The sequence below is a fragment of the Dromaius novaehollandiae genome, chromosome 7 (genome assembly GCF_036370855.1).
Source record: "Dromaius novaehollandiae isolate bDroNov1 chromosome 7, bDroNov1.hap1, whole genome shotgun sequence".
Taxonomy (NCBI): domain Eukaryota; kingdom Metazoa; phylum Chordata; class Aves; order Casuariiformes; family Dromaiidae; genus Dromaius; species Dromaius novaehollandiae.
The window spans coordinates 2154578-2168614 of record NC_088104.1 but is presented as its reverse complement, the minus strand read 5'-3'; the positions used below and the strand labels follow the sequence as shown (position 1 = coordinate 2168614).

At 45.7% G+C, this 14037-nt stretch overlaps 1 protein-coding gene across 9 annotated transcripts in view; it reads left to right on the top strand.

Annotated features, from left to right (window-relative positions):
• FMNL2 (formin like 2) overlaps positions 1-14037 on the top strand; it is a 174038-nt gene that overhangs the window by 103264 nt on the left and 56737 nt on the right. For all 9 annotated transcript variants that reach the window (XM_064514533.1, XM_064514537.1, XM_064514534.1 and 6 more), the window contains exons 3-6: positions 4050-4130; positions 8281-8357; positions 11085-11168; positions 13030-13182. In XM_064514533.1, coding sequence (XP_064370603.1) covers positions 4050-4130; positions 8281-8357; positions 11085-11168; positions 13030-13182 — 395 coding nt within the window. The remainder of the gene's footprint in view (positions 1-4049; positions 4131-8280; positions 8358-11084; positions 11169-13029; positions 13183-14037) is intronic.

Here is a 14037-nt window from a genome sequence, read left to right as displayed (position 1 = left end):
ATGAGAACAGTTGCCACTTGTCAGCAGAACGAGGCCGCTTAACCCGGCTCCGCGTTTGGCCCTGTGCCTTGGCGCAGCCTCGTTCTTTGTTGTCGGAGGTTAGAAGATACAAATATTGCCCCTTCCTTTCCATCACCGCAAACCCTGTTTATTTTCTAAATACTCTGAGGGCAGAAAAGGGACTGTCTTAGTGAGCGAGAGCCAAGCTGGACGAGCTGCTGTGCCGGGCTCAGCCGGGGGCTGCTCTCGGCGCGGCGTCGGCTCGCGGGCGTGCGCGCATAGCTCGCATAGCTCTGCAGCCCGCGGCCCGGGAACGGCAGCCTGTTTATCCCTTTGCCACCTGCAGCGATGCATCAGATGTGCGGAAACGCCTGAGTTTAAGGTTTGTTTGGAGTCGCTTGCCCAGCCAGCTGTATGCGTTAATACCGGTGCTGCCCTTGGGGCTGTAAAGCTCGTCCTGCTGAAGGGAGTGTGTCTTGGGTTGCATTTTGCAGTACCATCCTATTACGTTAGCATTAGCATTGGGAAGAAACAGTTCTGTTTGAGCAATGCACTGATGTCCTACTTACTTTTTTCCCCCCAAACAGCTCAATCCAGCACTTGCACTTTATTTGCATTGTCATTTTAGTCATTGCAGTTACAACTCCACGTCCACCTCATCCAACCTCGCTCCCACCACTAGTGTCCCCTTGCACACGTTTCATGCGCTTCAGTCGTGCCCTGTATCTCCTGGAGTTCCCTGCCCTGGAAGGTCCTGCAGGGCGATGCTACTTACTCTCGGACTTGGGGACACCAGAAAGTCCAAAGAGTTAGACCAGGAGTGACCACGGACCCAAGCACGTGTCTGAGTCCACGTCGGTAGAGCTGGGGGGAAGCCGTAGCTGCATCTATGTGAAGTTGCATGAGAAAGAAATCCCATTGTGAAAGAACAGAGAAATGTCTGTTATCTGTCTTTAAAAAGCCCAGCCTGGGGTGGGTGGACCACAGGGTAGATTTTTAGTCCATTTTTTCTTTCCTACCATGATGAATTACTTTTTTTACAGAGAGTAGCACGATAATAACAGGAACAACTTTTGGTGTTTAGACAGTCTGTTCTGGTAACTGGGCAGTAATCTACTATTCATTATGAAATAACTTTTAGATAATGTAGTCAAAATTGCATCCTGACCTAATAAATGGAGGTTTCAAATATCGGTTATAAAATGCAAAGCTGTAACATCAGGAGATAATTGTTATGAGATCTTTCCCCAAGGGAAGGGGCAGAATAGTTTAAAATTCCTCCAAGATACAAAGAGTATCAGGACTTTTGGTAATGCTCTTAACAGGTCTGGACACAGCATATTCCTCTCAGAATAATTTGTGTTTCACAGCATTTTTATAGAAGAAATTTCAGACTGGCTATGCAACTGGTAAAAGAGCAAGCAAAAACCAAGCAGCTCTCAAAATACGCACCCCACAGACATGATGTTCATCACTGACATCCCTCATTAGATTCTGAGTGTGGCTGATCCTGAGTCTGGGATTATAGATTTGCTAAGTGGCCCCGTATATGCTACAATGTCCCAGTGACTTTGGATTAGTTACTGGAAAACCTTCAATGAGAACCGAGTGTCAGGCTCAGATGGGAATTTCTCATCACTAGACTAGGTCAGCAGATGAGGGAGATAGGGAAGCTTCTAGTCAAGGTGAAAAAATAGACAGAATTAGTCAAAGGAACTGATTTCAGAGGCATATGTAAGACTGTCTATTAGCACCTTTTCCCCAGGCGTAGCTGCATCAGCGAGGAGTCTTCCAGGCCCCAGCTGGGCTGTAGCTGCCAGGTGTTTGCCAGCTGTTGCCAGCAGATGCTTTAGCTGGCACGCTGCTGACAGAGAATAGCAATTAGGAAAGCAGATGTGCTCACGGGTAATGAGATATTTTGCATAGGTAAAGCCTGTGAGTGGGGGTAACCCATCGCCCCCCATGTCACTGGGTTTCATAAGACTCTTTGCAGAGCCAAGGGGAAGGAGAGCTGGCTGGCAGCTCCCAGAGCTTTCGCCAGTGGGACCGGGCTGGGCACCTGGTTCAGAATTTACACAGTAATGTAATGTTGGCCTCAGTAGTATTTTCTGGTTCACTTCCCTCGGTGATGGAGATCCATCAGCTCTGCTGGCCCTCACGTGACGTTGGCCTGGAAGAAAACCCTCCCCGAGCTGAGGCGAGCTGGGGGTGGCTCAGAAATGGCAGTCCGGCCGGTTGTGCGGGCCAGCAGAGCGCCCGTGCAGCTGGACTGACGTAGCTGTGAATCTGTTTTTTTTTCAAAAAAAAAGACCAGCAGTGTTTGTTGCTTCATTTGTTAGGCATCTCGCCTCAATTATCAATACACTCCTCATTCAAGCAATTTTGGCAGAAAAAGGGGCAGGGACCTAATCCGAGACATGATGAGTGTCATAGTGCGCAAGTTTGGTGTTGACACGGATAGCAAGATGATGTAATTGGGCAGTGTGTATTTAATGCATATTTAGATAGAATAAACAAGCCCTTCAGTGTCATGTGCAAGGGGACATGACAACATCGTGTGATTATGTAATCAATTTGAAAACGGAAGAGGAGCCTTCAGAGAGCGTCGTTCAGGCTGTCGGAGGTGAGCAAGCCAGCGATGTGGCGAGGCCTGTCTCCTCTTCCTTGTCTCTGAAGTGCTGGAGCTGGAATTTGACAGCAGGTTGGTGGAACACGAGTGGTCTCCTTCCTTCCTTTTTAGGAAGGAATATGCAATAATTTCTTGTAGTCAGTCAGTCCTTGTGCTTGGAGAAGGTGTACACACTCGTTTGTACCCACTCTGTCATCGTACATCACTGGGAGAGCTGGTTTCTCAAGGAGAACCAGTACCAACGGGTGGAAATGTTCATCCTCCCCTGTGCTGAAGACACTCTTGGGCAGTGGGCGGTAGGGCAGGCAGCAAAACCCCTGCAGCGTTATTGCCCGGCGAGCTGGCCAGCCTCGCGTGTGCGTTGCATTGGAGGTAGAGACCGAGCACCCAGCCATCGTGTGCTTGTGGAGCTCCACCATGGTGAGCCGAACGCGCTGGGCTTGATGAAGGCCTCTTGCCTGCTGTTGCTGTCGTGGAGATACCTGCGTTGGGATGCTGCAGACGGTTCGGTGTAGGTGGGAAATGAGTGCTCTTGCCTGTTTGGAGAAGGCCATTGCCTCAGCTAGGAATCACCTCAGAGGGCTTTCTGAAGAGATCCGTATGGCAAAGTCAAGTGCAATCTCCGGGTTACTTTTTGGATTTGGTGTTTTTTTCCAGGCCGTTTGCTCTTGCTCCTGTTGCATGTGTTTTGTGAACGTGCCGTGCTTGTGGCAGAGGACGGTTGCTGTGCCTGTGCGGTGCCCTCCCGTGCGCGGGGACGGAAAGCTGCAGGACGGGGCAGGCCTGCGGCTGGGGGCTCTGCGTAAACCTTCCGCCGCTTGTGGTTCTCCATCCCTTTGGTCTTACAGTCCAATTTAATATCATGGGGTTAAAACGCTGCTTGCAGACTCCATCATTCATTTTTTGAAAACTGAACAATGACATAACGTAGCTCCTTCCGTAAGGAGAGACCGTTCAGTGTGTTCCGTGTGTTTTCAGGCTTGTTCCAAATGATAAAAAAGTGTCTCAGCTTTTGTGGTGATATCTGTCAATCAGACATAGACATAGACATACATTCTCTCTTGCAATGTGTCTCTTTTCTCTCAGTACTCCTAACTAACAGGAACCCTGTTATTTCAGACATGTGTGTTTATATGTGCAATTACACTTTAGAATTTTAATTGAATATGTAAAATACATCTTTATGCATCCTATATAAATATACAACGTTTCATAAAATCAAAAGATACACGTAAGTGTATTTTATTAGCATGTATAATACAGGTTTGTAGATTATATATTTTTAAGTATATACCTATTAATTTATGTTATACCTGTATACTGTGTAAATATATGTGTTTGCATTTATTTTATATGTACAAATAAGTAAATGTAGAAAGTGTTTTAAAATGGCTGATATTTATTCTTATGTTCTTTGCAGGAAAGATTTCAAGTGAAGAATCCTCCACATACGTATATCCAAAAATTAAAGGGCTATCTCGATCCCGCCGTGACGAGGAAGGTGAGAAGTGTTCTGCTGCCTTCTGTATGTCTCTCGTTGCTCCACTAGCACGGTCCTGGGTTCAGTTCCTTCCTCCCTTTCTTTAAAAGGCCCTACAAAAGTCTCTAAGAGAAGTCTCTGAGATGTAACAAAACACAGAGAGAAGCAGAGAGAAGTTTGAAAGACATTGCAGCTCAGTAAGCAGGGAGAACAGATGTTGCAAAGAAAGGAACATCTGACAAATGGAACAAATTGTTTTAATAACTTTAGGTTCAATAAATAGTCTAACAAACTATCACTGCGTTCTGCTCTCTGCCTTGCTCTCCGAGGGGGCAGTGCTGGCAGCAGATAAAACCTGTGACACTCGGATGGCACATTTCTCACCCATGTGAAAAGGATGTTAAAGTTTTGGGTCCTTTTCTCTGGGCATTCACCCACATGACAAAATTCAGACTGGCACTAGTTCACCCTCTCACTTGCAGTCTCATCAGAGTTTTCAAGGCTGTGAAGTAAAGATGGGTTATAGCTGCAGAGCCCCATCCATACTTCTGAATATTACTTTGTCCAAAATTGTCTGTTCATCACTCACAAAACACTCAGGCACATACTGCTTGTCCTTTGGACCAGCGCCTCTTTATCTAGTGAGGTTGTGGGTAAAAGCCAACTGGCACATCCCAACACTTTTGAGAGTTTGCAGATGAGATTTTGCTAGTGCTGATAGTTGTCTGCAGCATTCCCCACTGCTTCTGAGGAAAGGTAAAGCCTCCTGCCCCAGATGTGTTGCTGAGGAGATGCAAAGAGCCTGTGGGCGTGCTCCTGACATGCAGAGGTAAATACAGAAATAGCAAAAACACAAGAGAGGAGGAAGACGTTTGCTGTGTGCTCAGACAGGAGGCCGGTCAGCTGAAGCTCACCGTTGGCTGCAGAAAAATTTGACTTTCAGTGTGAGCCAGGCTAAGAGTTTGCCCGAGTCACCTTATCGCAGGAGGGGTGTTTGAGGCAAACGCAGTTGCCTGACCATGGAGTGGTTCTCCTGCACCGACGTGGAGGTGTCCAGGGGTTTCTGCTGGAGGCACTGACGTGGCTGCTCTCCGCTGGTCTGTGGATGCAGATGGCTTTGAGGTCTCCACCGAGCGCTCGAAGCCAGGCTGGCCCGGGGCAGAGCAGCCCTGCTGAGAAGCAGGATGCGTAAGGCTAGGCAGAACGTCCCGCGGATGTGGCACGTCCCTGGACTTGGCTTCTGTGCCAGGGCTGGTTGCTTATGGCTGGGCCTGATACTTCTTCCCCACTGGGCGTATTGTGCAGGCTGAGCATTAGCCTCCAGGATCCCAGAATAGCAGCAAATTTACATCTCAGAGTTACCATCATTGAACCTTTGGTATTTAACTACTTGGGATATCGGTTCATATCCTGTGTTGATAGTTTTAATAGCCTTAAAAAAAAGAAAAAAAATAAGAAGGCCATGAGAGCATAGCGGTTCCTGCCATTGACTGCCTCTCTGTTTCGTGGTGCACAATCGCTGCTTTGTGTCGCCGTACAATTAGCCGAGATGGGTGCCCTGCAGTAAAGCACGGATCCCGACACGTTGCTTCAAGCCTGGGGCCAGCTCCGTGCCGCGGGAGAGGTGCTCTGTTCCTGGGGAAACGCAGGAGGCACACACTAGGTATCCTCTGCTTTCGGTCAGCCTCCACGAGCTCATGTCTTCAAGGCTGTGGTAACGTCTTCTGACGGCGCTGCTCTTGTTGTGAGCTGTGACAAGAAGTAGGAAACCATTCTTTAAATTTGCCTGTAGCTGGTTATAGTTTTAAAAAGTGCTGAACAGGGGCTTTTGTGTTTTTCTCCTGAAGGATTTTTGCAGTTCGTTTAGTGTTTGGCTTTGCTCTGTGGTTAGTGCATGGGCACACATTGAAGCCTTTCTTATCCTCGTGCTACTGTAAGACTCCCATGACAAATGACAAAACTAAAGTAGCCTAAAAATAACTCCATTGAGTTCCTCTCTTTTGTTGTGCTCTGTATCACCAGCAGCCTTTCCTCAGTCTGGGCTGCAAATCGGAAAGATTTACAAATGGGCTTCTGGATGGCGGCATGGTATTGCGGGGAGAGCTCATATTACCAGAATTATTACTGTAATTGTGGTTGTGTCAGCGTTTTCGCTGATAATCCCCCGGATGGCCAAGAGAAGGTAGTTCCAAATGTGCTGTGAAATGTGTGTTTGGGGTTGTAATTGGGATCATAATGGCTCTTCCCAGGAAAACAATTACTTCTCGTCTGAGCTGAATTTTCAAACAGGAAAATTAAAGTGTTGAAAGTATACATTTTTAAAGAAATTGCAGTTTGATGGCTTCTGCAGTCCACGAAAGCACAGAACTACTTTATTGCTTTCTGCAGTGGTGGCAAAGGGGAGCCTAGCTAGGGATCAGACTCATGCAATGGGACACCTGGGAACATGCTGCCTATTTCTGTCATGCCCTCTTACCCCAATCTCCTGTCTTTGCCTCTTGCTACATCAATATTTTACCTTTATTTCTAACAAGGTAAGGTTTTATATTGCTTGGAGTTATATTGTATAAACTCTCTGGGGAGACTAGGCATTATATTTTTGCACTTTGAGCTAATTAACTGAGGTCGAGTGAAAATGTATGTCTGATCTCAACTAAACTAGCTCCTTCAAAGTAAAAATTAATAGCGCCTTGTGTCTATTAGGATTTTACAATGAGATATCTATTTCAGTCTGCGAACAGTTTTCTGAACTGAAGATAGAGCCTTACCTTGAGTCAGCCGGTAAGCCAGTGTTCCTAAATAACATGACAAATTCCTTGTGAAAACAAGGCAATCAATAGCTTTCACATGAGTAAGTAAGACAAGGTAAATCCTACACTTCCTTATCATCTTCAACTCAGTAAATCAACTGAATCAATAAAAGTTATGAACTGCCAAATGGTCGCCCAGATTTTACTGTGGTTCATTGCTGTGGTGCACTAAGACCAAACCCCTTTTTCCTTAGGGTTCAGAACATAATTCTACTTGCAGCAGCATCCCTAGTGTGCTGAAAGTTATAAACCATTTCCAAACATATCAAATCTTTGTGTGTGACTTCTGATGACCAGTTAGTTAGCTGTTAGATGCAGCAGTTCCAATATGATTATTGTTGTCCGTCCACTGCTGCTCTCTTTTAGCTTGTCCACCAATGACAATTTACCAAAACAGCTGCTCCGGAATAATTTATCCAACTGGATTAAGCTAAATCAGAAAAGAACCTTTTTAATCTGGGATCGGGCTGTTTTGGTGCATTTCCAAGCGCAGAGGGCATTAAACAGGAGAGAAGACGACATCTTTCTCCAGCTGGGAGAAGCTTAGAGAGGAGGAATCGCTGGCTCTTAGTGCCTGTCCGGACACCGAAGGTGGTCCTGCTGCAAGCTGCTTTTGGAGCGAAGGAAGAGCAGTCTGCTTTACCAGAATTCAGATGCGCAGGTGTGCGTTTGGGGCTCTTCTGCCATTACCAGGGCCTGCTTCGAACCACGGAGTAGTGTGGGGTGCTCTCACCATTTCACAGCGATGTTTTGCCAGGTAGCTCTTCCTCCTCCTGTACGGTGACAACATGAAACACCATCTTCTTTCTACGGTGTTGCAACGCAGTGTTTTACTTCTGCCTTTCTTTGTAGCCTCCTCCTAGCTTCTAATTTTGCAGATACAATTTTGTGCTTACAAGTTATTAAAGCATGCAGATGGTAGCACTTGGTTATTTCATTAATGACTTGCACTCACAAATTTGGTGGTTATACATAAATTCTGGCAAATCTTTTGTTGTGGGTGTAAAGTCAGAAGAGCAAAATTATAGGACATAGCTGAGAATCTGGTCTCAACATTGTAATTCTCTACAAAGAGTTTGATGCTAAAGCAAAGCTTGTATTGTAAAGAAATGTATATTTATCTACAGGCTTTTAATTTTCTTAATCCTGGAAACCCAAAATGTACCTTGGAACAGAAGTTATTTTTCTGAGTATGCTTTTGTTGACTGTCTGACTATTGCTGTTGCATTCCTCAGGATTTAGAGTGGTTCTCAACTTACCTTAATGTTTTATTTACTCAGTCTGCACTGTATGAGATTTTGATATTTTCAATAGCATCACATGAGTCTTAATGTTATTTTTGTCTGCTTACTGAATTATAGAAATTCAGAAGACGAGTCCAAGAATCTACTCAAGTACTCCGAGAACTGGAAATTTCTTTAAGAACAAATCACATCGGGTAAGCATTTTTGATGACCTCTGGTCTTAGATTTTTACATCTACTGCTGGATATCTTTGAGAAATTTTCTCTTCGTATGATAAGTAATGATCCAGCTTGGTTGATCATTAAAGACTGTAGGGCTCAGTTAAGGGGTAGCCGGGCACCTCTAGAGAATTCAGCTTTAATCCTATAGGGCCAGTCCACATCGCTGTGAAGTCTGAGAAAAGACTGCAGTCAACTTCTGCCTGCTCTAAGTGAGTCAGAGGAGGAGTGAGAATCGTTGGGTCTATGATGATAGTAGTATTGCAGCTATAAATAGGTATATACAAAAACATGCTGTGCTATAGCTTTAACATGATATAGTTGCATGAAGTCTGGCTATAAATAATGTTACTAGTATTTTACTTTCACAAACTAGAAAACAACCTCTCAAGTAGCAGCAGCAGAAGAATTGCCAGAGATGATGGTTCAGGTCTAGCATGTCAGCTGGAAAGGTTTCTTTAACGTTTTATTTCGTGATCTTAGTGTGCATCCAGCTAAATTGCATCAGTTTTACAGGAAGCTGTTCTTATTTCAAGGAAACAGAGACATTTTAAGCTATGGATAGAGCTGCAGTATTCTTTCTCACCGCCAGTATTGTGCCTCACTGGTGCTTTAGCAAATCTTAGCTTACCCATGCCACAACTACATGGTGCGTGGAGGAAGCACGTCTCCAGAGAGACCAGGCTGGCACGGTAAAACAGCCGCAGGCGCAGCGGCCTGAGCAGACTATAGCCCTGCACCTTGCTGAACGGACAGCGGGAGGCCTGTGATTGCTCTCCAGACACTGGGTTTTTAGGAACACCAGACCTGTTTGCTGCAGCTTTCATAGGATGGTACAGCAAAACACCCGTGCTCGTCCCAACGGGGAGCCACGTGATGGTTGGAAACCTCTTCAGCACGGCATTGGCAGCGTGGCTGTAAGCGCTGCCGTCCCCCGGGGAGACTGGGAGCCCGTACCGCACTGCCCCGGGGAGAGCTGGGTCTGTCCACGGCAGCGCGCGGTGCTGCTGCTCCCCAGGGACTAAACGCGGAGCGAGCAGCAGGCATGTGAGCTGTGCTGAGCCGGAGAGCTGTTTTAAGGGAGTCAGAAAAAGAGATGTCTGAAACCGAGTGTTTCCTCTCTTCTGAGCTGCGTGTCTGACGGTTTGGACAAGCCTGTCTCTGCCCTGAACGCAGCCATGAGCTGGCTGGCGCTTTGCAGTGCTTTGGGCCCAGCGCTTTGAGCCCGACGGCCTTTGGCGCACGCGGGCTGCTCTCCGGGGTAGCACGGGCCCTTCTGAGTTGTACCCCCAGACCACAGTTACATCAAAGCGTTGAGGTTGTCCAAATCCCTGGATGAGAGCGAGCAGCGGGACCCCGTGTTGGGGCCAGTACCCCCTGGCTAGCTGTCTCCAGACCGCTCTAAGCATTGGTTTCTCCGGGGCATAGTGCAAGGTACTGCCTGGTAAGCAGTATGTAATGATGATAATTAATCCTGTGTGCATCCCAAGTACTCACGACGAGGCTGGAAGAGATAAGAAGATCGTAATGGACTGCCTCTGCTTTTGTGTGTGGATTCTTGGCATGCTCTTCCTCACAAAACTTGAAAACAGTTTGGGGAAGGATTGTTCCCGTTAGCTTGCTGCAGAACGGGGCGCAGGCGTGCACCTCGCTGGGGGCCGGAGCCGTTTGCTGCTGTCGGAGACATCGGCATCTGGGCGGCCGTGCTGCGCCGGCCCTTCCCGCGCTCGCAGAAGCAAGGCGCTGCGTCGGCGTCCCCGGCACGTCCATCGGTGCCGCTCGGTGCGTGTCCCTCCACCCCGTCTCCTCTCTGTGCTCTGGACCAGGCTGAGGGCGCAGATACCACCGGCAGCTGTGTGGGTGCATTGGAGGCTCTGCTTTGAAATACTGCAGCCCTGGAGTAGGGCAAACATCTGCAACAGACTTCTCCGGTGCCCTGCTCCGCTCCCGCTCCGTCTCGCCCCGTTCCCTGGCCCAGGGCTTCCCGCTGGGGACGGAGGGTGCTCGGCGTGCCGCGCCGCAGGTTTCCGATGGCTCGCGGGCGCTCCGAGGGGGCTGTTGGGGTACACCAGATACATAACAGAGGCTGACAAAGCCGGCGTTTGTTTATTTTGCTCACTTGAATGAAAGACGTGTTTCAAAATAAATGTTATAAAAATGCCAGGTTGTTTATTTTAGTACGTAAATAGCAGAAGATTTAAAGCCTGAAGGCTAGAATAACTCAAAGGTAATAAATTTGCACTCTGCTGGGGGTAAAAGATATGTAGCTGCAAGGCACCGAAGGCAGAGCAGGCGGCCCGGGAGCCACAGCTCCCTCCCTGACTCCTCGCTCGTCCCGGGGGACTGAACCTGTGGCGGTGACATCCCCAGGGCCCCCGCTCTCCGCACCGCTCGCGCTTGCCCAGCCGCACCGGTTTGCACATTGAACGTGCTATTTTAAGTTTTCAAAACCTTTGGAAAATAATAGGCTTTTCTGATTATTTTACATTTTAACATCCTTTAAATAAATAGAATAAAGGGCTTTTTCTTTTTTTTTTTTTTTGAGCTCTGTATTCCTGAGTGAGCAAGAAAACATTTTACTCAGTAGCGCTGCCTTTCCGCAATGGAAGTGTCTCTAGTCTCCTGACGGAGGATCCCGGGAACAGCACAAACCCGGTAGCGCTCCGGTGTCTAACGTCTTTTCTCTGATGGTTTTTCTAACAGATGGGTCAGGGAGTTCTTGAACGAAGAGAACAAGGGCCTGGATGTGCTGGTGGAATATTTGTCGTTTGCACAGTATGCAGTCACGTAAGTAAGCCATGCCTTGTGCTCTTTGGGCTTGCGAGGCCAAACAAAAATCCTCCTCTCTATACAGACCTCTCTATATAGTCTATATGGACTGGGAGAGCGAAATACGAGGTCAGATGCTCTGCTTTTCTTGTAGAAAAGAGTTGTCTTGCCAGTAGCTGGGTACAGTATTACGCATATTCCTTAGAACAGAACCAGAGAAAAGGGTAAATTTAGTCCCAAACTACTGACTCACAACATGTTGTAGAGGAAAAAAGTCTATGTTTAAGCCTTGAGGTTGTTTCTATTCAGGGCTGTACTGCCATATTTTTAGCTTTGATAGACTCTGACTGTCTTAGGGGTACAGTGCAAAAACAATCAACAGATGTGTTGAATCATGCAGATGACTTCCTTAGAAATAGATGTGCAATTAGTGCCCCTTTTCTAAGGCTCCTTCTTTAATTAGTTTCCATCAGATTCCAATTTTTTCTATTCTTCCGCTCATGTTTATAAGTAATAGGTAATATTTTCCTAAATCATAATTAATATTTGTCATTTGTGAGAGACATTTATGTGGCTATCTAAGCTGATATTCAAGCATTCTTTCCAACCACAGTGATTTATAGTACTGCCTCCCATGTTCGAAGCAGCACACACACACTAGCTACTTTTCACAGTGCTCCTGGCAAGCAGAGGTGTTATCATCACGTCCAGCAGATGCACTGCGAGACCAGACTATGAATTTCAAGGTGATTTTGCAAGTCAGGGGAAAGATGCAAAGGAAGCAATAGCAGTTCTGCCTCCCAGTCAGCTGGGAATCCAGTTTAGTCATTTAGGTAATAAATCATTAATTATGCTCTATTAAAACAAATTTGGAAAAAAATCAGCTTTCAGTAGTCATTATACCTCAAAGTTTGAAATAGATGTTCAACTGAGGATCTCTTTTTGTACATCCACAGGGTTTCACTTCAGTATATTGTAGCAATAGTTTTTTATAAAATTTTATGAAAAGAAGTGGTAGATTAAAGATACTATTGTAGTTGGGAACTCAAACTGAGTAGAGTTGTTATTTTATTTTTAGAAAAGATGCAATCAGATGTATATATACCATTGCATAGAAACAAGATTTTTGGTGGGGTTGTAATAAAATTAATGAAGGAAAATTATATGTTTAAGAAATGTTACTAACACTGGAAAAAACTGTGCACAGCAGAAAGATGTTTTTGAATAAAGACTTTGTTCCTAAAATTATATAAGTGTATGCAAGTTAGCTTGCTGGGTTTTTTTCTCTCTAACATGGTAAACATGAGTAATAACCTCAAAAATTGTAAGGGGAACAAGCAGTTTTTGCTTGAAATAGCAGTACAGCGAGTCAGAAATCAAAGAAAATCTATAACAATTATGGTAATATTTTACATATGCTTGGAGATTAGCTTGGGCCAACAAGCCAGTATAAATGCTCAGTCACATATTGATGGAGGCAGCTGAATTAGTCCTCGCACAATGTGTTGATTTATTAAAATAAAATGGAGGCAGCTTTAAGCATTCTCCCTATTCCTTCAAGGTAGTGCTGTTCCTCAGCAAATTGGCCAATGTTGTGTTTATTTTACATAGAAGTAGAATAATACATAGCTCTTTGAGTCTTCTGAAATTCTACGCTTTTGTGGTTAGTTTCTGCCTTTTTCAGGGTCCAAATTTGCTGCAAAATGTCTTTGAGGCTAGCACTGCATTGCAGCTGGAGGGGAATTAGTTTGCATTGCTTTCTTCCTTTCTTTTTGTAGTCTTTTGGGGCCCGGTAAATCTGCAGATGTTTAACCGGAGGAAAAACCCTGTGTACATCTTTTCTATGTAACCCTGCTCTGGAACTTCTATTTCCTTGCAGTTTTGACTTTGAAAGTTTGGAGAACAATGTGGAAAACTCCATGGACAAGTCCAAACCTTGGAGCCGATCTATTGAAGACCTGCACAGAGGAAGTAATTTGCCCTCGCCAGTCGGCAATAGCATTTCCCGCTCCGGCAGACACTCTGCTCTACGGTAAGGCCTTTTGATCAGGTGGTAGCTGTCTTACACACAGCGAGTGTCTGAGTGAGGAGAATCAGTGTGGTTTTCCAGTTACAATTTTTTCACCTTCCCTCTTTTCACAGTATAGGCTTTAAATACACAGGAACCATGTTGTACTGGCAACTTTGAGGTGGAAAGGAGCGCAAAGTTAGTAACAGAGGGCAACACCATGCAGTGGTTGAAGGGATTAAAAGAATAATACTGCCTCTCTTTCCGATGGCAGCGTGGTTTAAGGATGCACAGTACATTTCCCTCAGGTGGAATGTGGCTTGCACAGAAGAAACAATCATTCTCCTCCAAAGAGTATCTCAAGATTTTCATGAACCCAGCCAGGCTGGAGCTCCTGTCTGGTGTTTCATCCAAAAGCTCTCTTCTAGCAGCACTTCCCTTCCATGATGCTATGAACAAGAATTGTTTTTAAAAAAAGGCCACTTCATTGTTCAAACTTGCTGTCAGTTATAGCCCCAGCCCAGGCTTTACTATGAAGTCTCTCTTTCCAAATACTGGAGGTTTTTTTGTTTGTTTGTTAAAAAGGCAGGATCAGTTCCCAAGACTGAATTGGGTCAACTCCTCTATGGGCCTTCACATTCCTTGGATACTTCCTCATTATTATAAAACATACTAAGCACCATCTTTAGACCACCAACACGGTTACTTAGGGACACAGCTCAGTGTCAGGTAGAATTCACTCCTATGCCTTTTCAGTTTTCTGGCTTTTGTAGGGTTTTGTTGCTTAACGCTGTGGGAGGTAAAGACGACCCACAAAGATGCAACCAGTGAGAACTTGTAATTTTTTGCTACATCTTCCAGTAGAGTTTTAGTTTTGGT